The sequence below is a fragment of the Rhamphochromis sp. 'chilingali' genome (assembly GCF_963969265.1).
Source record: "Rhamphochromis sp. 'chilingali' genome assembly, chromosome: 7".
Taxonomy (NCBI): domain Eukaryota; kingdom Metazoa; phylum Chordata; class Actinopteri; order Cichliformes; family Cichlidae; genus Rhamphochromis; species Rhamphochromis sp. 'chilingali'.
The window spans coordinates 13,219,485-13,242,904 of NC_137934.1; the positions used below are offsets into that span (position 1 = coordinate 13,219,485).

The following is a 23,420-nucleotide window of genomic DNA, read 5'->3' on the forward strand; positions in this document are numbered from 1 at the left end:
TTTGTTGCTCTTGATTTACTTCTATAAGTGCAACAACAACAAACTTGGGTTAAAACTACACGTTTTATGCTTATAAACTAGATACTTTTGAAAATTCACTTCTCTCTTTTGGAGGATTCTGTTTAGTTATGGCAGATGCGACGAGGCAGCTTGCATCTCGGTTGCCCCCATATCATGCTGTACTTCAGCTGCGAAGACCCCCTCATTGCAGCGCCTTTGCTCGTGCACAAATGATGCCGGCATAATGCCGCCGCAGTCCTAAGATGGCATGCCAGCATGACATTGTAACTCAACAGTGTTGGTGTCTAGTGTGGCGTGTCCTGCCATGCTGGCTTTTCCTTTCACACAGACAATGATTCCGCTTTGTGACTGCCTCTGCTGCTAGCTTTAAGGCGCAACAAAAAGCACCCTTCCCAATCCCATCCCAGTACCTTTTACACAGAAGCGGCGAGGTGGAGGAAGAACAGCCCCACCTTGAATAGGCTAGTGGCGGCTGTCCATCTTGTTGGTCATTCTCCAGCTCTAATGACTTTGTCAATATAGAAACATTGTTAAAGAACAGAAAATCCAGGCCTGTCCACCTTTCTGCCAACCTGACCCAGTCATTAACATAAGACTGTTGCTGATTTCTAATGAGCTCTTTCTCACTTTTTATGCAAATCAGATTCCTCTCTGCTCCTAATTTAGGAGCAAGCTTTTAGAGTTTTAAGGCAACATCTTGTCAACACAATCTAGCTCTTCGTTTTAATACAGTATCCAGTAACAACCATCCACGTATTATTGTTTGACAGTCTTAAGAAATGAAAATGAATCTTAAAGCAAAACTGTTTTCTTATGTGCAGCATAAAGGCTTTTGATGTGAAAGAGAAAAAACGTGCCCTCCAATTGAGTTAATGAACCTTTGTCGCTAAAGGGAGATTCATCAGGGATATAATGGGGCTAAATTGATTCACAAAGTGCACTTGCATGAACAACGTGCTCCTATTGATTTCAATTGTTCTTCAAGTCTGATTGGGTAATGAATAAATAATGAAACTTTGTAAAACACATGTAATAAGATAGACCACCAAGATTTTATTATCTTAATCACATTAGCCCTAGCTTCAGCTAGTTTGCAGCATTCTTTCCGAGGGATGCCTGTTTGCTCCAGGTTGCGTGGGCTGAGCCCTCTAGTCTCCTGAAGTGTGTTAGACTCAGATGGCAGTGCTTCCTCTGAGTGTCATGTATTTGTGAGTGCCATATATGAGGACAAGACTTGTAAAGCTACTGAATTTGTTGCACAGATAATATTCTTTTCGAATGTGATTGCATTTATGCCTCAAATAAGTGTGATGTTCTCAATTTGGTGGAGAAAGTGAGTTGTATGAAATGAAACACTTTTTTTCTCTTAGAGATTTGTTTCCAAGCAATTTGCATCTAAATGAGGCATATTTGAGATGTTTACTTTTTAATGTTACTGCACTGTTTTCTTCTAACATCTGGAGGTGAGGCCTTGTTTTTTTTCTTTGCTTCTCAATCTTGTATTTGCATTTGTCTGGCGTATTAGACCCTTGCTATGATAAAAATTTGGGGTGTTTGTTTGCGTAAAAAAAGTGTACACTTTGTAGCAATGGTGATTTTAGTCTTAACAGACCATACACAATCACATACACACACACACACACACACTCTACTACAATTGACACACTGCCACATTTAATCAGTGTTCAAACCAGCCCTCACACCCTCGTTCTGGCACTACGTGTGTGTTCAGTCATCCATCTGTCTGTGTATTCATCCACCTGTGCTTGAATGTGTGAATCTATGAATGTTGCACCATTGCTTAGTCTTTCTGGACTGCGGCAGTCTTCTTCAGATTAGAAATATTCAGATAAATTGACTCTAAGCTAATCAGCAGACCTCTTAATTATCCAGAGCAGAGCTGCACTTAACTGTCAAAGAGGTACTCTTCAGCCAGAGAGGTGTCTTGGGTGCCAGGCTTAGAAAATAAGGCTTGCCACTATTGCACTGCTGTAAAAACCTGGCCATGACAGCTCATTTTTCTTCGGAGCTGTTGGGGTTTCGTTTTGGGTTTTTCTTTTTGTTATTATTATTTTTTTTTTATACAGCCTTTCGCTACTTAATCAGCATTTGGCAATTAAACATTACACTGGCTAATGCCAAAGCTTCTCAGCTCGATAAGCAGAATTTCTTTATTTTTTTGGTCAGTTTTATCATGTGCGGTTAAAGTGAATAGAAAAATAAAAGAGTTGGCATATTCGTTTGTAGCCAAAACCAAGGAAGCAGGATAATGGAAGATTAACAGAATGAAAGTTAGAGGAAACAACAAAAAAATCCAGCTGGAAATTGGAAATCAGCTAATCCCTAACACACATGCTTCAACAATTTTTCCAGCTTTTTTTTCCTTTTTTTTAAATGTGATTCTGATAGTCACTCTGAGCGCAACCTTTCCCCATCACCACATTACCCCACTGGACTCACTTGTCACTCACTTGGGTGTAAGTGTGTTTTGTCATTCAAGAGTTGTGAAGGTCAGCCTAACCTTCCATCTCTCAGCTTGGGCTCCATTATTAGGACTTGTGCTTTCAACATGAGCTAAATGGCCTGCCGCTTTTCTTTTTCTTTTCTTTTTTTTATCCCTTTTCCCCATAATTCTATCTCTCTCCTCTCGTCCCCTCTTTCACTCTCTCATTGTCTGTGGCAGCTTGGTGGCTCTAGCGTCTGGCTGCAGTTGCAGAGCAGCAGCAGAAGCAGCAGTCACATACCTGCATTCAAGTGGAACAAACAGGATGGTTGGCTGCTCACGGAAGGTCATCAGCCCTGGGCACAGTGTGTGCACGCTTGTGTGTTTGTGTGCATATATTTCAAAAAAAAATTTTTATGGCTTTAAAAAGTGACAGAGCTCTTTCTTCTTTCTAATGATGTACTCGAATGATGCAGAATAAATTTTCATCTTGCTGTAATCACACTGATCACTCGTGTCTTTTATCCGTATTGGCCACAAATAATAAATATGTTAACATATGACCTTCTGCCCTCATTCAATTATGCAGCAACAAAGGGAAAAACGGGGATCTGATGTTTTCTTTTAGCAGAAATCTGCTTCCGAAGTGGACACCAGGATCAGAAGTGTAAAGATCAAAACTAGAGACACAGTTAATTAACTCAGGGTTGCGATTTATTTATTTATTTAATTTTTTTTTTTTGTGGCTTTTTGTTTCTTTGAGGATATCCTAAATAAAACATGTTTTTTTCTAATAGTTTATAACTTTGAACCTTTGCGCTTCTACACATCATAGAATCGGATGTCGACATGAAGCCTTCTCATTGTGCTCTCTGTCCAGTCCCCCCGTAACTTGCTATCAGCCTAAAACTGCTGCAGTGACATCTGCCAGGCTAATGAATGGTGACACTCTAATCTTTGTCTTCCCTAATTGGTGCTGCAGGTTTGATCAAAAGCCAAGTCATGCTAGCTCAGTTGCAATATGGTAATCATGTTTATTACTAGACTCTGTGTATTCCAGCATTTGTAAGTGTGCACATAAAGTCTGCATATCTAAAATAGCTATGCTATCCTAATATTGGTTGATCTTGGGGGGTTTGTTTTCAGCCCTAAGTGACCTTAATCAACCTCTACCCCCAGAATTTCTACCTGTCTACATTCTTTCTGTCTTATTTCCTTTCTCCCAAAGCTGCAAAGCTGTAAGCTATGCACAATTAACTGTGTGGTGCTTCAAAACTGTTATCTGGTGGCAGGCTGCAAATACATCAATTCTGCAGTCAAGTTGGGCAGTTTAACTCTGGGGGCATTCGTGGAGCTGCAGTTTTGGCACTTGCATGTTCCATTTTTCAGGCCCTTTACTATTTGCTCAACAAAACCATCAATTGCCCCAGCCTTAAAATATGCCTTCAGACGATAAAGAAACCATGTGCCCCCCACAGTATGATGGTGTGAACAGATTTAGGTCCCCTCGGCATGAATAAAACCTGGGCCATATCAACGAGGTACAGGATCATCTTAGCGCGCAGAGGAGCGCATGTTATACTAAAGCCTCAGGTGTGATTACCACATGCATCTTGGCAGATGAGCCAAGACAGAGTGGAAAAAATGACAACAGTAAAACCAGCTAATCTAATTAGCTGAAAGATACTGTGCACTGAAATAATTAGCCAGAATCTAATTGGCTGATATCAGTGTGCTGTTAAAAATCTGCCTGCTTCATTTTCTTCTTTTTCAGTAACCTTTAAAAGTAAACAGTTCCCAAATAGCCTGCAGAAATGTGCAGTAACAAGCAGTCGGGCTACAGCTATACAAGAAGTTGGAGCAGTATGAAGCTCAGCTGTACTTGTTGACTTTTGAGATCCCCACGTAACCTCTTCTCCCGTTTCACAACGATCCATCAACAGGGAGCTTATTAGCTCGTTTTCATCCTAACAGTCTTGTGTTTATGCATGTGTTTAATGCTATTACTGTACCTGAAGCTGTATACAGACATGCTGCTTTTCCCTTTAGCCGCCTGCTCTTTCTGGTGCATCCCCTTCTTTATGTAAACACACATACACGCGCGGGCTTGCTGACATCCATGCAGTTTGATATGTGGCCCAAGGCAAAGCACTTCTCTCTAATGAGCCTCCTGCCCTCCGTTTCTCCTGGGGAGCCGAAAGAGGACTAACCTTGATGCAGCTTAGAAAGGATGTAACCTGCTTACACGCATCCTCATAAATTGCTGTGCTCGTGAAGGAACCTAATTGACAACATTCTTTACCGAGGGAGTGATATTATCGCCGACATTACATGGCTAATCTTAACTTGATCCTCGGTCCACCTTTAATCCTTAACCCTAAAACAGGGGTGGGCAACTCGAGGGCTGGTGTCCCTGCAGGTTTTAGATGTGTCCTTGAACCAACACAGCTGATTTAAATGGCTAAATTAGCTCCTCAACGGCTGTATCCCAATTCAGGGTCTGCAGCCTTAACGGTCCACACGGGCCGCGTACTCAAAGACCGCTAAGGCCGGAAGTGAGAGGCTTGTGAAATGGGACGGTCTAGCCCCTGTCGTGCTGCCCAGGTTGCCTAGCAACCATGACACTAACAGCTGGAAACGTTTCATACAGCTTTGTTTGACAGAAATGAAGGACAAAATCTTTTGTTCATTTGTTTGTTTGTTTCTACATGAGCTTTGATTTGATAAGTATCTGAGGCTGAGACCACGGGACTGTGAAATCATGATTATTGGGCTTCACTTCTGTACTGAACAGTCATTTAAGATTAGCTAGTAAATAACAATTAGCTAATGTTGTTCATGAGACTTAAGTCATCTCACTTTGGTAATGTAAATCTAATATGGCCAATTTTAAAGTTACAATTTCAATCATTATTAGTTATTACAGCAGTGAATGAACTCTGTTTCAAATCCTGAGCTTCAGTAAAGATTCAAGCTGCATTTATTTATATTATTTATATTTCCTGTCACCTTAAATCTTCACTCAAAGACAGGTTTCTTTGACACTGTATATATAACTGTGTTATATATATGAGAGACAAATGTTGTTCTTTTAATATGTTGGCATGACTAAATTTGTCTCAGTGCTTACTTTAAATATCCATAAAATCCTCACATTCTCTGTAAGATTAACATCAACTATTGAACGGCGTATATTTTAAAGTAAAGGCTTTAAAACCAAGTACATGTGGCCAACAGTAATGTTTTAATGTTCTTCGTTATTAAACATTCGCACATAAATAAGTGACATAATATTCAGTACTTACTTTTAAAAGTTTACTCTTCGGCTGCCCGTCTTCCGCCGTTTTTTCTCTCCGGAAAAATTATCCACACCCACCGCTGTGCTATGCATTCTGGGATATGTTGGGCCACGAAGTCTACACCGCCACATCCTTAAAATTCAGTGAAATGAAGGACGCATTTGAGGGCCGCATTTCGAGCAGCCTTTGAATTGGGACAGCCTCCGTCGCGTCGCTGTGATGTAATTGGCCTTAAAATGCAGCCTTTAAGGCTGCAGACCCTGAATTGGGATACAGCCAACATGTCCTGAAGTTCCCCAGAGGCCTGGTAACGAACTAATCATGTGATTCAGGTGTGTTGACCCAAGGTGAGATCTAAAACCTGCAGGACACCGGCCCTCGAGGCCTGGAATTGCCCACCCCTGCCCTAAAACAACTGCTGGAAGACGTGAGGAAGATCTTTGCAAATATGTGTTCAGAAACATCTTTGTAGTATTATGTGAGGTCAGAAATCTGTCATAGGAGTGATGGACTGTCCCATATGCTGGCAGCATCAAGGGTTTGAAATTGGACCAAAAATAATTAGTGAAAACGAATGTTGCTTTGCTGTTGCTTGTGCAATATGCCACCAAGACCGGGTATGTCAGCATGACATTCCAGTCTCATTCAGTAGTCTCATGCTGTTATAAATCTCGGGCCACTGGTGCAGCATGTACGAATTCTCATTGCATGAATTTCTATCCCTGAAAAATGTTTGGCACATTAAGCTTGACCTATCTGATCTCCATGTTTGTGTTGCATTGACATGTCTTTTTTTAAAACATTTTTTTACTCCTTGTATGTGTTGTAGGTCTGGGCCAATTATGAGGAGAAACCAGTGGAGGAGGTCGTGCATCTTTCAGAGGAGAAGGAGCGCGTGGCAAACTACAAACCAGTCTATGTCACTGAAATCACCGACACCCTGCACTTCTACGCCCAGGATGTAGAGACAGGTACCTCGAGATGGTCGTGTGCATGAGTGAGGGAGTGCGTGAAAATTCATTTTTGTTCACTTAGTTTTCCAAGTATATAATTTTCGAGTTGGCCTAAAGCGGCAGCTTGCAAAACCAGACAAACAGACTCCAGTGAATATAAAATTTGATAGAGTAACCAATGAGAATTCGTTTAGAAAAGTTGAAATTGCTTTATAAACATGCTGTTTTACTTCAAGCTGCAGATTTTTTTCTGTCAGCTTTTGCAGCTTCACACTAAATACCACTATCTACACCAGCTCCCAACAGCGGTGGCAAGCAAGGACTTTGCATTTTATTCCCTTTTAACACCAGACTGACTTTATGAATGACAATTATCTCTACTACTCAGACATTCGGCTCATCCCCTGCTGCAGCATCCCTCCCACCAGGAGACAAAACAAAGGACGTCCCGCTTATTATTACTACTAAATGATAGGAATAAATCACTACATCCCCTCCTGTCACCATTGATGTTTGCAGTTTTTTTTTTTAAGTCAAATGGAGTCTTACAATCTAATCTACTCTCTCTATGATAACAAAAAGTTTGCCATTTAAAGCTCGGATAGGCAATTTGTTTGAAATTTTTGTGGTTTTAAAAAAAATTTTTTATGATGATCCACCGTGAAGCAATGTGGGGGGACTAGACTCCAGCACATCTGCTGGCCTTTGATTTTGGGCTTTAGAAAATCCAGCCAATCATAGAACTCTTGAGATCAGATCAGATGAGTAGTGTGAACACAAAAGTCTGAATAGGAAGTAAGGCATACATGCTCAATTGGATGAGCAGAGGTAGTGGGTTTCAAGTCTTGTGTGAAGCCAAAAAACAACATGGAATTTGTTTTAGTTCATATGAAACGCGGCACTTGTACTTGTGCATCTCAAAAAAGTTCATTTTTTTGGGCTACAATGAGGTATAAGCCATAATGATCCAAATCAAAACACAAAAAAGGCTTGAAATACGTAAGTATGTGCTTATCTGCTTTGAAGGGTTTAGAATAGAGGCGAGAGCGCTTCAGGGGTGGGTTGTCTATTTTAAATTCTGTCTATGTAGCTTTAATTATTGCCATGACACAATTTTGCATTTAGAAACATGCAAATACATTAAAAGCTGCATTGACAAACTAGCTGGAACAGATCTGAATCCTTTATGCCAATCACTATCCCTTCATCGTCTGCCAGTTTGTAGGAGCAACTCAGGATTCTGAGGTCTTCCTCTCTCTCTCTGCCGCCCCCCACATCTGTCTTCACTGGCAGTCGCCTGGTAGAGGCCATGAAATTGACTTTGGCCACCTTTTAATTTGCCTCACTGTCATCATTAATTAATTTGCCTTCATTTACTGCCAATCTAAGCCTAAGCATCACACGCATCTTAATAATCCAATCATTTATGACTGTGAAAAACATTTAGCTCACAATTGTTTGTATAACCTTTCTGTACATTGAAAGCTTCGGGTATTGTGACATGCGCTCAACAATATTTTCTATCAGCTGTAGATTCAAATCTAAAGCCTTTTCACTGCCTCTGGCTACTTCAGCTTCACTTTCCTGCAAGTCAGGACTAATGTTCAGGTTGAGTGAGTTGTTTTTGGGGGTTTTTTTATCACTGATCTTAATTGGGTGTCTCTGTGAAGATGCTGAAATATATGATACATGGCACATTAACCTGAAACTAGGGTTAATGCTTTCAGCATCCTTTATTTTCAGTTGGGTGGGGTGGGATAGAAGCAAAAATATATTACACAATATCTAAAACTGAGTAGGAGTTCATGGTCTTGTGGGAAACAGAATGTACTCAAGCTACACATAAAAGAGCAAATCAAAGCATTTTTATTGATTTTTAGCATATTTCTCATAAGTTCTTTATACCTATAAACGAACCTGGGGAAATGGAAGATGCAAGGTATTTACAACTTCAACGTTTTTTTTACGGGGTAGAATCTAAAGTGTTGCATTTAAAGAAATTGTACACAATCTGCTTTTTTTTTTTTTTTTTTTAAACATTGCTGCTCTCAGTGCATTTTGACAGGGGAGCTTTGAGTTATTTAATCTTTTCTCATATAAAGCCTTGATTTTTAGATGATCCAGCAGTGCTAGGGCTTTTTTTATTTATTTTTTTCCCTCTTAATTGGCTCGTGTTCTTCTACCAAGAGACTTACGTGCTACTTTAAAAAAAATGTTATTCTCAGCAGGGAAGAAAAACCTGACCGGTCTTCACCCTCTGCTTTCCTCTCCTCATCTCCCTCTCCTTCATGTTGTTTGCCCCTCCCCTCCTTCCTCCATCTCCTTTTCTCCCTTGGTTTCTTTCATTTTCGCTGACGCTCCCTCAAAGCTACATTAAGTCATACCAACCTCTTGAAGAGAACATCAAAGTGTTAGGGCCTGTAAAATCATACAAGCTGAGTGCTTTATCATTACATGCCCCCACTTCCACCCCAAAAAATTTTCTGAAAAGGACTTTTATATACTCAGATAAGCTTGGAAGTGGAGGCAGAATTTTTTAATATTCTTGTGATTGCAACTGATGACAACATACCACCTAACATAAATGCATAAGTGAAAGAGTGATTATAGCATCTGTCCCACTATCAATGTCTGAAAACATCTGGAATAGCAGGCTTTTTTCTACATATGTGCTCGCTACTGCCCTGATTCCAATCTATAGGTAATAACATGTGTCAAGTAAGGTCATATGAAACAGGAATTAACCGGATGAGTAAACACTGAGTTGAATTTATATATACCAACAGATGTATTTAAAATTTAACATAGTAGTATACCTGACATTCCCATCCATCAGCGTTTCACACACGTTTTTATAACAGGGGCTGTAAAACAACATGACTTTGACTTTGACTAGTAGGACTTTTTTTTTTTATTTTTTTTTTTTTAGTAGGACTAGTAGGACTTTAGTATTTAGCAGTAGTGTAGATATTAATACCAATGAACAGTCGGGCAGAAAAAGATGTTTTAAGTCCAATATAATGAGAAGATGATGCATGTATTAAAAAGATAAAGAAAGAGAACACACACACACACACACACACACACACACACACACACACACACACACACACACACACACACACACACACACACACACACAATCGGTCGGGTTACAGTCATTAATATTTAGATGCAGTTTCCAAACCATTAACCCTGTGGGAGTTGTGGCTATCTAATAGGATGGAATGTATTTATTTATTTATTGTGGCCAGCTGTGATCAGTGGGTATTGAAAAGCTTTCACAGCTGTTGCTGTACTTTAAAAAAAATGTGTGTGTATATATAATATAGATTTTTTTTTTTCCCTAAACGAAGGAAATTTGGTTTATAATTCCTTTTATTCTCCTGGGCCCCTCTGTATCTGCACTGTATTTTACCCCTTTTCCCATTTTAATTATTCCCATTTATAATTAAATAAGGATATAAGGGCTTGTTTTTTCTCTCTCCTTTTCAGTATATGAAAATCTTTACACAGACTCGATAAGTGATTAATTTCACGTTAGGAGTGGTTTTCCAAGTCACCAAGAAGCTTGAGCGAGAAGCTCTTTAATCCTCAGTTTATTTTAAGGGTCTTTATCGCTCATTGTTTCGTGCCCCCCACCTCTCCCAGTACACACAGACACACACACACATCTCTCTGCTTTGTACTGCTGTGTCTTCCCCCACCCCCTATTTTCCTTGTGCATGTTGCTTCCTCTCCGGAGGCTATATGTAATTACTGTCAGAGGGGGGCCTGCATAGATCTGTGTGACCTTGGACATTGAAAGACAAAGGCCACTCCAGGCACAGGGGAAGGAAGTGACTCTGTGCCGTACAATATTGCTAGTTTACCACTATGCTGGAGAGTCTATGTAATTTAAACACTTGCTAAATATATTCTTGCACTCTTGATAGGTATGAATATGAAGTGGGCATGTGTGTATAAATGTATATTGGACACCGTAGTGACTAAATATTTCATTTCAAACCTTGTTTACAGAAAATCTACCTGACCAAAACACTACAGCCTAGGAAAGTTGGTTACATTGTTGTCCATTCATATAGCTTTCACAGTGAGAGGAATTGATGTGATTACAAGCAATACAAAGACTACAAAGACATATTTGTATGCTGGTTTCCAATAAGCCAAATGTGCATAACCAAGATGGTGACAGAAGTAGACATTTTGAAGTGTTTCTATCACTCACTACATTGCAAAGACCTTTTCATGATATGACTTCTGTCAGTGGCAAAACTAAAAAAGCAATAAAACACAAACATGAGCAGAAAATGCACATGTTACTGGTTGTTCCATGTATTTTTGACACCAAGTGGAGATGTAGACATGGATCTGAAAAGCTCTGCTCAGGTTTATAATGCACTCTACCAACACAGTGGCATAAACGAGACCTTAAGTGCCCATACTAAGGACTGAGTGTTCCAAGGAGCAGGCGTATCCAGCTGGTAGATCCTAATAAACATCTGTAGCCATGGCCAGTCAGCAGCTGCTTAGATATCCTTCACAGAAAAGGGGCCCATACGCTAGCTGCACGTCTGGGGCATTGCGCGTGTAGGAGACTTCAGTCCTCGGCAGTAATGTGCCAACATAATAGCCTCCACCACCCATTGTGTTGACCGCTGTAAGGTAAGAAGCTTCCCTCAATGAGTGGGAACCTGGGAAACAAAGAGCTGCTTTCCTTTTTTCTCCTTTTCTTTTCTTTTCTTTCCAATCCAACTGGATGCACAAAGGCTGTACATAACAAAGTGAATTAAGCTACTCTCATCAACAAACAGCTGGGGAGAAAAGCCAGTACCCCCCAAGAGTGGGGCATATATAAGCAGGCTAACTGTAGCTATAGTGATTTGAAAACTTCAAACAGGAACTATGGCAGATACAACATGTAGTTCACACATCCCTTTTGCTTCTGAGAAAGCCAGCAAAAAAGATAATTTTGAGAGAATGTGCCTTCAAGTCAGCACACTTCAAAGGAGCCCTGAGAGCCTCTGAAATGATGGGCAAATTGCAGGAGGCATGCTAGAGGCTTAAAAGCAGGGTGCAGCTGATGGGCTTCCTTTATAAACCTTCTCATAAGCCTATACTGACCAATTGGCATGTTTCCAAAGCCCACTTGCCCAGCCAAAATTGAAGCCAAACGCACATCGGCAGTGAAAAATGTTTTACCACTATATAGCAAATGGTGTAGGATGCATAACACATCTAAAACAGAGCACTGCAATGAAATGACGCCATCTCTCAAACACTATATCAGCACTATGGTACCCAGAGAGCTGAAGCTGTCCATCTAAGTGTGGCATTTCTAGCTAGTTCTCGCTTATTGTGGCACACTGGGCCAGTATGGGTTCTTTAGATCTCGGTGTCTTTGGCCGTGGATGAATCAGCTCATATCAGTTGGCCAGACTTGGAGCACGGCATGGAAGAGGCTACAATCACAACCAGCCCTAAAACCTTTGACAGTAACTTTGTGGCAAACTGTTTATCCCAGAAATGTCTCATCTCTCCAAACCACACTCAAATAGAGCCCCAGCTACACTACTACATGTGGGCGGGCTTCATGGGGTGTTGGGAAAGACGGCGGCTTACTGATGGGACTGCCACTGACCATGACGCCTGTGCAGCAGGGAGAATGACATCCTCATCATACTCGATGTCATCAGGTTCTCCTCCTTAGATTTTGTGAACTGGGTAGAAGGAGAAACTCTGTACCTGGGTCTTCCACCTGTATCCTTTTACGAAGTGCAAGCTGACTTGAGTTTTATCCAGCAGAGCTGACAGTTCTGATGATCTGTGAAAAATTTGCACATGCTTCACTGCAGTGTTGGAGAGACCGAGCTCAGTTTTAGGGGCTGCCAAGTTGCAGGTGACATTCCAGGAACCGTACAGTTATTTCAAATCAGTGCTTATATAAGCTGGGGTCTACCTGAACATACAGCTTACAGCTGCCACAACACCATTTATTCTGTCTTGTAAACTTGTGTAGAATAGATGTTTAATCTGTGACACACTGTTTAATATTACTGCATTGGTTTTCCCAAGCCACAGATTGTGTTACTGGGCAAAAGACTTGTCTCTGCCTAGCTAGTGACCTCCCCCTGATTTGGCCTTAACGCACTTGTCACATCCACGGTACTGGGCTGCTAGGCCTGGCCCCGACCGACAAACACACATTTTCTGCTCACCCCAAGCCTCAGCTGCAGCGCGGTTGGCGGTACATCCTGTCTACCGCTTGTTTCCTGGCACCCATACAGCCTCATAATGAGTGGAGTCGTTCCCCCCAACCAGGTGCCACTCCGTCCACATTATTCACACTTCTACCTTTTACACACAGCAGCTGTTCATCACCTAATGATGCTGGACCCAGCTACTGTTGGAGCAATGCAGGCAGAACAACACTGTCTGGCTGGACTTCAGACCAAGTCCTTTCCTGCTTTTTGAAATGGAATTTCATTATTTTTACAATTTAGGTTCAATTTATTTTTTCCATTGCTTTTTTTTTAGTTCAAGTAGATTTTTTTTGGGCTAGTTCCCTTTTTATTCACTGTGTTGATTTCAATAAGAGAACATAAGAATTACTATAGCGTTTCATATGAATTAGGGTGAGTGGCCTCATAATTAGATGTCATGTCAAGGCAGCCAAGTGATGACTACTCTACAGAGTACAGCTTACTAAAAAAAAAAAGGCAAGAGTGCACTGAAAAAGGTTTTTGTGTGTGTTTTGGATGAAATGTCTAATTTTAACACTGTGTGCCAGAGTCAGCCAGGGGTTAAGATAATTAACTTCTGTGCCAGTGCCATATCATACTGTTTGTTTGGGTTTCCCCCCCCAAAGCATTAGATTTAACAAAGTAATTTTTGTTAAGCATGAGTTCTCTGTTGAACAGTCTTATTAAAGTTTGAAGTAGAGAAATTGCAGAAATTTAGCAGTGGAAAATAACAACTTTCAGGCATTACTCTGATGGGTACATTAATGATTGTAGTAAACCTTTTTTTGGTTCAATAAAATTACAAAGTAAATGATTTTATAATTATACTAAGTGTATGTGACTACAACTATGTTTGAGCTTCAGCTACTTGTTTCCAATACAATACTAGCTTTAATTTCAAATTCAGTCTAATTAGAGTTTTGCCATTAAAACAAAATGGACCATACTCTGAAAAAAGAAAAGTAGTTATTTCTGTGGCCTCTGTATCCCTGTTCTCCTCCCTTTTTATGTCTAATATTTAATTCAGCTGAAGTGTGTACAAGACCTTGTTGTAGTCCAATTCGACCATAAACTGAACAAAGTAACCAAGCTAGGAAATGAAAGTTGCAGGAGAAGAAGCACCCGATGCGGCTTGTTTTTCACTTTTCCAGCTCCCTGCCACTGCAGCAGATGCAATATTTAGAGGTCAAGTCCCGCCAAGATGATCTTCCGCCTCCCAAGGCATTCATTATTAAATCAGATGCGCAACTTAGCTTCTAAAAGGTCAGCTCACCTGTCGGTTTGAGGTGGGGTGCATTTGCTTTTCAGGTGGAAAATAAGCATGTTTGTCCACACTCATAGTAAGCACGATTTGCACTAATGTCAACTTCGAGGTCGATTACCTAAAGCCGAATGGCAGAATGGGACTTTTCACAGTGGTGAGCCACTTGCAGGTCTAAATCTGGATCTCATCAACTCTACCAAATGTGGGCAAAAATGTGCAAATATGTGCACATTTGGGGAATAAGGACCTTCTTATATAAACTCCCCACAATCAAATCCAGGCATTAGCTGCAGTCAATGAGACTCGACAGGTGGTAGAGAGAAGAACAGAAGAGACTGATGCAAAAAGAGAGCCACAGATGCTTTCTCTCTCAGTGATGGCTTTTCCAATTACAGAAATGGTAATTTGCCGTTCAAAAAAAAACAAAAAAACTACTCCAGTCTGGCAGGAAGTGAAAAATGGAAGAGAGTTATTGCTGGTGGAGTATCACAAGACATAATCCATATCCCGTTCTAGAGGGAGTGGAGCAGCAGTTGTCAGGTGGGGCGATCATTTGTTTTTCTAGCTTGACCTCCTTCGACATGCTGCAGATGCTCAGAATATTTTAAAGATCAGCCAGGAAGGGGATTAAATGGCCTTTTTCCTATTTTGCCTTTCTTCTACACACTGTCTGCAGGTGATTGCCTTACAGGTTCTTTGTTGACCAAACACGGGGGCCAATGATCTCATAACAGCTTTGCAGTGTGCTTGCTCTCACTGCAGGCCTTCCAAGCCAGTACGCTGTATACTGAGGCTGTGTTTTGTTGTTTGTCATTGCTGCCTTTTTACCTTGAAATTGTTGCTCGCATGTCCTGAAACACAGCCATTCCTCTACCCCGAGAGGATGAAGCCTGTCCAAACCTCATGCATATTTAACACCGCAAACTAAGCTCCGTTCAGTGTTTGTGAATCTCTCAGATGGTAGATGATGTACCATCCATGTATCCACACAGTCTTTGACTAGCCAGGCAGGGGGCACAACAAAGGTTCTGCAGCATTTTCAACATGAGCGAGAATGCTGATGTAAAAAAAAAAAAAAAAAAAGAGAATGCTGAGGGGGAAAAAGGCTTTTGGGGTAATTGTGTGTCTCCTCTAGATCTTACCATCCATTTTGCTTTTATAAATCTGACTGAGCTGTAGCTAGGTTTATGTGTCTGGATCTCCTCCAGTCAGTTATTTCCCTGGCAGTTATCTTTTCATAGATGCTCTCGGCTTTGACTCCTAATTTTGTCATTCTTATAAACCAGGAAATTGGAAGGCTTTCATAGGTAGCCATTGCTCTCCTGGCCTGAGCTCCTTTCATATTGTGATTATTTACCGTTCTGTGGGTTTAATGCCTTTTGTAAACAGCTTAATAGAATTCAGTGGAGCCTTGGGATGCGTAGTGAAAGGGCACTTGATTTGCTGTTTTTGTTTGTTTTTTTGTTTTTTGTTTTCCCTCGCCTTTGTTCACACACCGTGTGCCACAAAAAAATAAAATATGATCATAACTAACCTGTAACATGTCAGTCTCTCTCCCCTCTCTCTTTTTCGCTCACCTTTTTGGTTGTTTTCTTGTTTTAAAGCCTAATTGTTCCCTCGCTATTCTGTGGGCATTCAAAATGTAATTACATATGATTTACAAACAGCTGCATCCATAACGGTGAATAAACAAATTACAGAATGAGGGAGGGGGTGGGAAATAAACAACAGATGAATAAAGAGATGAAGACAGAAAGAAATTGGCCGCCATAAGACACAGTCAGTGGTTTGGCTGCTTTTTAGATCGTCACTTTGGCTCTCCATTCAACGCAAAATGAGCACTCACGCTTGACATGGTTTACCCAATCTGCACGCAGATATTTAGTTGTCTTCATGCCAACGTAAAATGGGAATCTTGTGCTGTAATGCAGCGTTTCCTCGCTGTCCTTCCATGCTAATGCGACTCTTCCTATTCATTCAGAATTTCCGCACTTGCGTAAGCTTTTATTCAATTCACCCCAGATGGCAAATTACTTCTGTCAGTGCTCACCTGCAGTTTGTGAAGTTCATTTTAGCTTTCTTCCACACTGATTGCAGTCAGAGGAGACCTAATTATAGGTATTTGTGTGTAATTCCTTGCACATCCACCTTATTTCCATGTGCATTTTGTTGTTGTTGTTGTTGCTTTTGTTATTATTGGTGTTGTGATTTGCACCTTGACAGTACACTGATGCTCTTCTATGGACAAGCATAGACTTAAACCTGGACATATGGATGGAGTGTTTCTGAACTTAGATCCAAGAATTCTGCACTCCTAATTAGACCTTCAAATCCCAACACGGAATAATGATAATGCGCGAGTCCCACACTGCATACTAAATTGAACACACCTTGCAGTCTGCAGATGTGGAAATGAACATTATTGAGTGCTCTGTCGGTGTCAGTTTGCAACTCTATCAGGTTGAGACTGAGATAAGTTCTGGAGCTCAACTGTGATGCAAGAAAATGCATCTGGTAAATAAGGATGTATTATAGTCTTCATTATTCTCTTTCTAGAGGATAAGAATCAGGAGGTGAATATGAATATGTTAATTTTCTTCTTCTTCCAAACATCAGGGAAAATAGAACCCTTAGCTCAAACTGTACCAAACAGCAGTGTACACGAGGAAATAAAGGTGATGGGCACTAAAAGGCCCACCTGCAGAGTGAGATTTGTTTAGGAAGTCTGCATAATTATGCTCATGCTAAAATCTGTGATATGGTGGTCTCATAAGCTCCAGCTTCCAGTTCAAACTGTAAATAATCCATTCTGTTGCTTGGTATTGTAAATACCATTTACATCAATAAAGCATTTTCAATTAAATGCACACACATTCGCACGCACTAACTTTTTTAATTTGCTTAATAAATCAAGGAGGTGGCTGACTGTGGAAGCTGTAGTCCACTGCAATATTAGTTATTCTGCACCAAGCCACAGTGGTAAAGCTGGAGTATAATGATGCAACCACCCCGCCTGTGTGCGTGCGTGTGTGTTTGGTCCATATGATGCAAGTTGTTTAGAAAGCAATTCATCTGATGTGTTTTCTAAAAACTGCTTTCTCTACAAAATGCTGAGGATGGGTCTGTTTGGTGTGTTGATGCTTCTTCCCCACCTCTCTGCTGCATTCATTAGCAATTGCTGTACCAGTGGGTGGCTAGTGATGTGTCGGACACCCCCACCTTGACCGCCCCCCACCCCCCCTCCTCACAATCAAACTGAGCTCCCAACTTTTCTTACACACTCCCACAATCCCTTTGTATCCCTCGTTGGTGTTTTTCTCCAGGTTTGACAGCATGCAAATGAAGGTTTCCTGTCTGCTGTTGGTTTGCAGCTTGCCTGCCTGTCTCGGCACAGATAACCGTGGGAAAAACAGCATCATTATTTGTGTTTTCTTGTTCTCCACAAGCATAAATAATTTTAGGTGTTAATGACAACTCGCAGCAGTACATAAGTAAAAAAAAAAAATAAAAATAAATTTTTTTTTTAAAAAAAAGGTGCGTGCAGTGCCTGCCTCCAAGCTGTTTGATAGTAACATGCATAAGCAGCACCTACTAATTTTGCACGCAGATACATGCACACGCTGACTGCATTTATTTTCACACAAGAAAACAGGTTAGTGGGAGAAAACTGGTTTTTGTAATACCCCAGTTATACTGTAAAATAAAAGTACACATGTACAAGGTGAGAAATTGGGTTTCTACCCAAGGCTGACATGCTAGGTTCTTCTATCCATGCGGTTTAAAAATATCCGGATCTGCTATTGTAAGACTGGGAGTAAGTGTATGCGTAGATGCAGTATTGTCACACAAAATATTGATATGAATGTTATGTTTACCGCTTACTACGTGATTTTATTGGGGGGAGGAAAGGAAGCTATTTGCAGTATTTTCGAAAGCATCTCTGCTTTCCTTGAATAACCTCCAACATTTTCACAGTGCTGTATGTGTAATGCAATTTTGTTTTTGCCTCAGTTTCCTTTCCCATTGTATGAATTTATGTTTTTAAAGATGCTCCATTGCACATGATTCTGGTGCTCCTGCCCACAAACCCCCTCCAGGTGGTAAGATCAGTGAAAATGGCCTCTAAAAATACCACCATGGAAATTTATATGGGCCACTTTACTAAACTAGCTGCTGTAATTGCTTCCACACTCTTCATACAGCTCTACACACAAGACGCACAGCCACTTGCGAACACTAATAGACATGCGTGTGTAAACATGCTCTGCAATACACAAATAAATATACTGTACATAATACACAAACACCAGAAAAGTGGCTCTCTTGGAGATGCACATACTTAGTGGTGTTCACAATCAGCTCCCCAATTGCAACTGATGGGTGCAAATCAGGCTGCCACTTACTGCAGTCATTGGATCCATGAAGCCCTGACTCATAATCTGATTTCTCAAGCTCCCGCCATATCGACAGCCCCATTCTCGCCGTGAATCCACCATAATAGGTCTCCCTCGCATGATATAATGGCTTGATAGGCCATAAAGACCCACTGGGAGAGCTGGCTTGCTTAATTTAAAATTCTTTCTCTAACAGAGTCAAGGCATAACAAGAGAAGCAGGTTGTTTTTGGGTTGTTTTGGTATCTGTATCTGAAGGCGTTAATGTTTTGTTTTTGTTTTTTGTTTTTTTCCCCCACTGAGCCACCAGTCGTGCTTAAGTGTTGAAAAAAATAAGCCTGATTTAAATTTGACTAATCTTACATTCAAGGTCATCGTCTTGTGCACCTCTGGACGGGTTTCAGCGTGGCTATTATTTTTAGATCTCTCAGTAGAAGTCATGTCCCCTTGCACTTCTGCCTCTGTGATTCACCTCCAATATGTCAAAAAAGGGCTATCCTTCAACTTGATTTTCATTTTGAAGAAGTGGAAGCAAAGATTGCATTTGAAAGGCCAAAAGAATTCCTGCTTTTTCAGTGCATTCAGAGCATAGGATGGCAGACTGGAACCCACCATAATCAGATTGTTTGTATTCCTCAAATGTAAAAAGGCTGATGCGGTATTGTCGTCGTCGTGCCAGGCAGGCGGCACAGACACCCAAGTTTGTGAATGCGATAATTCGAGAACAAGCCAACGTACAATTTTCAAATTGATACCATCTATTTTTCTGATTCATACAGAATCTGTTCTGCTAGAAATCTCAGGGAGTTTGAATTTTGGTAACCTCAAGGTCAGAGGTCAAGATTTCTGAAAGTCTTATGTGTTTTCAGAACTTTTTGAGCACACCTATTGTGTCTGTCTATATGAATCAAGGCATAAAGTACATTCTCTAAAGCAGTGATTTAATTTAACTTGAACTGAAGTATCTTATTGTACTCGAGCATGCAGGAATGCTTTTAATTTATTCATAACAAAAAGGAAAATGATTATTAGAAGTTGCACCATTCGGTTATGAAGGGAATAAACAAGCCGACAGAAAAATACTCACTCTCACAAGAAGCATCATAATGCCTCACAAAGCTGCGCCGGACTTGATTTCATTTATATTCATACAATTATTTAGGAGCCCTGCATGGGGTAAGATACACGTGTTCATTTTCTGCCGCTGCCTCAGGATCCACCCTCCATCAGTCACATACTGCCAGCAGCTGAAGGGAGGAATCACAGCACCTCTGTATAGGATTTGAATGAATTTTAGGTCCATTTTACACACAGATGTTACATATTTTTAGTTGCTGCTGCATCAAGAGTGGAAAGTCCCATTTTTAGTCGGGTGAAATGCAAATGGAGAAAAGATTGAAACCACAACAATGTTAAAAACTGGCCACTTGCATGTAATGAGTATAATTTGAAGAAAACTCAAATTACATTTGGAATTGTAAGTTGAACTCCAGTCCTCACCTGTTATCTCACATGCATTTCCTATCAGGAAGTCAGCTGGAGAATCTGATGGAGACCATGAGAGCAGAAATCGCCGCCCAGCCACCAGTGGAAGGATCCTACTCTCCACGCCGGGGAGACTACTGCATAGCCAAGTTTGCTGATGGTGAATGGTGAGCATGCGTTATAGTTCCTCTGATGTTAGCAGCCTCATAGCAACCTTATCAACATTGTCAGGTCATCTTATGACAAACAGGAAGGATTAAGACGTCTCTCCTTTGACACAAGGGTTATTAGCTGCTGTTCTTCAGTATTATAAAAAACATTACATTCAGTTTTCTAGGCAGTGATATGAATGATGCAGTGCATGTATAAATAGTTCGATCGGTGCAGGTTTTCTTTTCTCAATGAATAATCACCCAATTTTGACAGCATCGGTCATCACATAATACAATGGATGGCCAACTTATTGATGGATTTTACCACAATACTCGGTATCAACAGATGCCCCGAGGGAAGAAAAAAAGAACTTGATGGTGGCGCGTGATTTATCAGCTGAGGGAAGAAACTCGAAACTAAACATTTATTTTATACATTTTTGTGAGGTACAATATGTGCTTGCACAGTGTAGTTATTTCCCTCACAGGAACACCTGACATTTCATTTTTACCTTGTCTCTATTTAAGCCTGTGTCGACTGCAGACACCCACAGGGTGTAATTAGTTCAATGCCACTGCTTTGGCCCTTCAGAATCAGCAGTAGCTTGACAGTAGCTCACATACACACTTCTTCATCATCTCCTCACTGGATGTTCGTAGTTTACAGATGGTTATGGGACAGATAGAAGTCACAGTGATCGAGGGAGGGAGAGGGAGTCTGTCAAGAAGGTGACGGTGAAAAAAGACCACAAAACTGATTAAAAACCAAATGTTCCCCCAACCCAGGTGCTGTCCTTTCGTTCTTCCATCCCTCCTTCCATCTTCCTGTCCTGTTTTTTCGGGGCAGGGCTCAAATTTATAGCAAACCATCTGCTGTAAACCTTTCACTTCTTTAACCTGTTTTTTGTGGAAAAAAGTCTGTCAGGAACCCCACTTTAGGTGGAAAATATCTGATATCTTTGTCATTTTTTATTATTTATCAGCAAGCTAATTACATTCATTGTTCTCTGTATCCGTATCGAAGTATTTTGTGATGCATGCGGAATGTCCTCCTTTCATTCGGGGAGTAATTAGAAATTTGTCGCCTTACAAGGCCTCTCGGAATACCACAGAGTCAAAGTGAATTGGGGGAAAAAAGAGCGAATAAGAAAAACTGTTCATTAGTCACTCGTCACTTTGTCTTTTGCTCTTCTCATTCCTGTTCTTTGTGCCCATTGCTGTTGTCTTCCTGTTAATCACTTATTCAGTTTTAACTTTGTGCTCTCGTTTCTGTCTTTGCCCATGTGGACCTAATTATTTGACTTTTTCCTGCTGTCCTTGGTGTGCAGCCAATTTTTCTTCCTCACGCTCATTTGTTAAAGTTAAGAGTCAGCGATGGTCAGATGAAACGACACAAGTGTGAGGGAAAACAAGTTCTTATGTTGCGTCTGTATGAATTGAAGAATTCACAGGAAGGATTTAGCCACTGTTGAGGCATTTTGTTGTTTTGTTTTCAAGGGTTTTTTTCCCCCCTTTAATTTAACCCTGATTAGTATGTCCTTGTAATAACAAGTTTATTTTCATTCAGATTGTCGGATACGCTTGAAAATATAACCGTTACAAAGTGAAACTGCTGGGTTTTTTGATTAGCACTAATGCACTGACGTTATTTGCTACAAGGCAAAAATAGGTTTAAATTTCTCTCTTTTATTGCATGGAGCCCCCCGTGCAATTCGCACAGCCCTGCTATGTCCTGATAGATCCCCTTTGTCCCACCTCACCCCGCCTCCTCTTCCACTCCTCTCCTCCGATCACAACAGACAGATCCTCCAACACATTCTCCCCAGGGAAATAAGCACAGAATCATTTACTCATCTCCTTTTCCTCTTGTGCCCTCTGTCTTCATCTGTTTCCCCTGTGCTGTATACTCTCTCTCTCTCTGCTCCCCGCTACCCCTTCCCTATGTCTCTCTCTCAATTATTTTTTATTTTTTTGCTGTTACAGGTACAGAGCCAGAGTGGAGAAAGTTGAGTCACCGGCAAAGGTCCATGTCTTCTACATTGACTATGGCAACGTGAGTAACTTTGTGACGATGAATTTGACTGACGTGTACATTCTTGTCTTTGTCCCTTAATGATGGATTATCATCATTAGAATATAAAACAAAGTGCTGGTGTTCAGGGCTCAAAACATATGCACAGTAGCAGTGCTTTTTCCTGGCCAAACCCAACAGCCAGAAGGAGTTTAGTAACTGAAGAGGGATTTTTTTCCCATTATTATCCATCTATTCAGTCACCAGTTGTTTGCTTGTTCCCATATTTATTCAGCTGGAGTTTTTCTTTTGATGTGACTGAAGCAGACTGCTTTTATTCATTCTGTAACTGTGACAAAAACAGAGCTGCCCCCCTCTCTGAGGATTCTCATTCAGTGACTCCGTGATGACGAAGGCACTACATCCTCACATACGCGTTACAATTGCGTCTCTGCCCATGTGCGTACACATGCTTTCGCATCACCATACCACCAAGTGGCTCATTCAGCCAACCCCCACCCCCGCGACCACCCTGCGGAGTTTTCCCATGATGCAGTGGAGCGGCACAGTGTGTGACTGACCTCAGAGCAGGGGACACATCGAGGTTTGGTTGGCAGATGTGATGCATCCTGGCATGTTGCTGAAAGTGTGATTCTCCGAGGCTGACCCGGCACACAGAAAGGGGAAAAAAATCAAGCTGCTATGTACCTCATTCTTTGTAGTTTTGCGCCATTTCAGTTTGGGTCAATCTGGCCTTGATTTTTATGGCTCAGGCTATTAGCTGATAATGTTGCAACCTCGCTCGGGAACAGGTCAGTACCTGAATTATTATGTGATCATTAGAAAACACAGCAGAACACTTTTGGCATTTCATTTTTAAAGCCCGCGTTCAAAGTGCTGTCAAACCAGAATATGGCGGCGATAAATCTTAACATTTTAGCCATAATAAATGTTCAAGGTTTTCTCTGTCTAGACTGTACAGACCAGTGAACACATTAGCCTAAGATATGGGGGTCATTAAATTAACTCCCCACTTCTAACGGCCATATTTGTCTGACTTTCCACCACAGTGTAGCCTGTGGTGATCAGTGATTGGTTATTGCTCACGTGTGCCCTACCTGTGTTGATATATCAAGTTTAGTGCTTCATAACATTGA

At 41.0% G+C, this 23,420-nt stretch overlaps 1 protein-coding gene across 1 annotated transcript in view; it reads left to right on the forward strand.

Moving 5' to 3' along the window:
* The window catches only part of snd1 (staphylococcal nuclease and tudor domain containing 1), a 190,975-nt gene that overhangs the window by 145,461 nt on the left and 22,094 nt on the right, over window positions 1–23,420 (forward strand). The window contains exons 18-20 of the mRNA XM_080887338.1: window positions 6,593–6,734; window positions 20,144–20,267; window positions 22,236–22,305. Coding sequence (XP_080743464.1) covers window positions 6,593–6,734; window positions 20,144–20,267; window positions 22,236–22,305 — 336 coding nt within the window. The remainder of the gene's footprint in view (window positions 1–6,592; window positions 6,735–20,143; window positions 20,268–22,235; window positions 22,306–23,420) is intronic.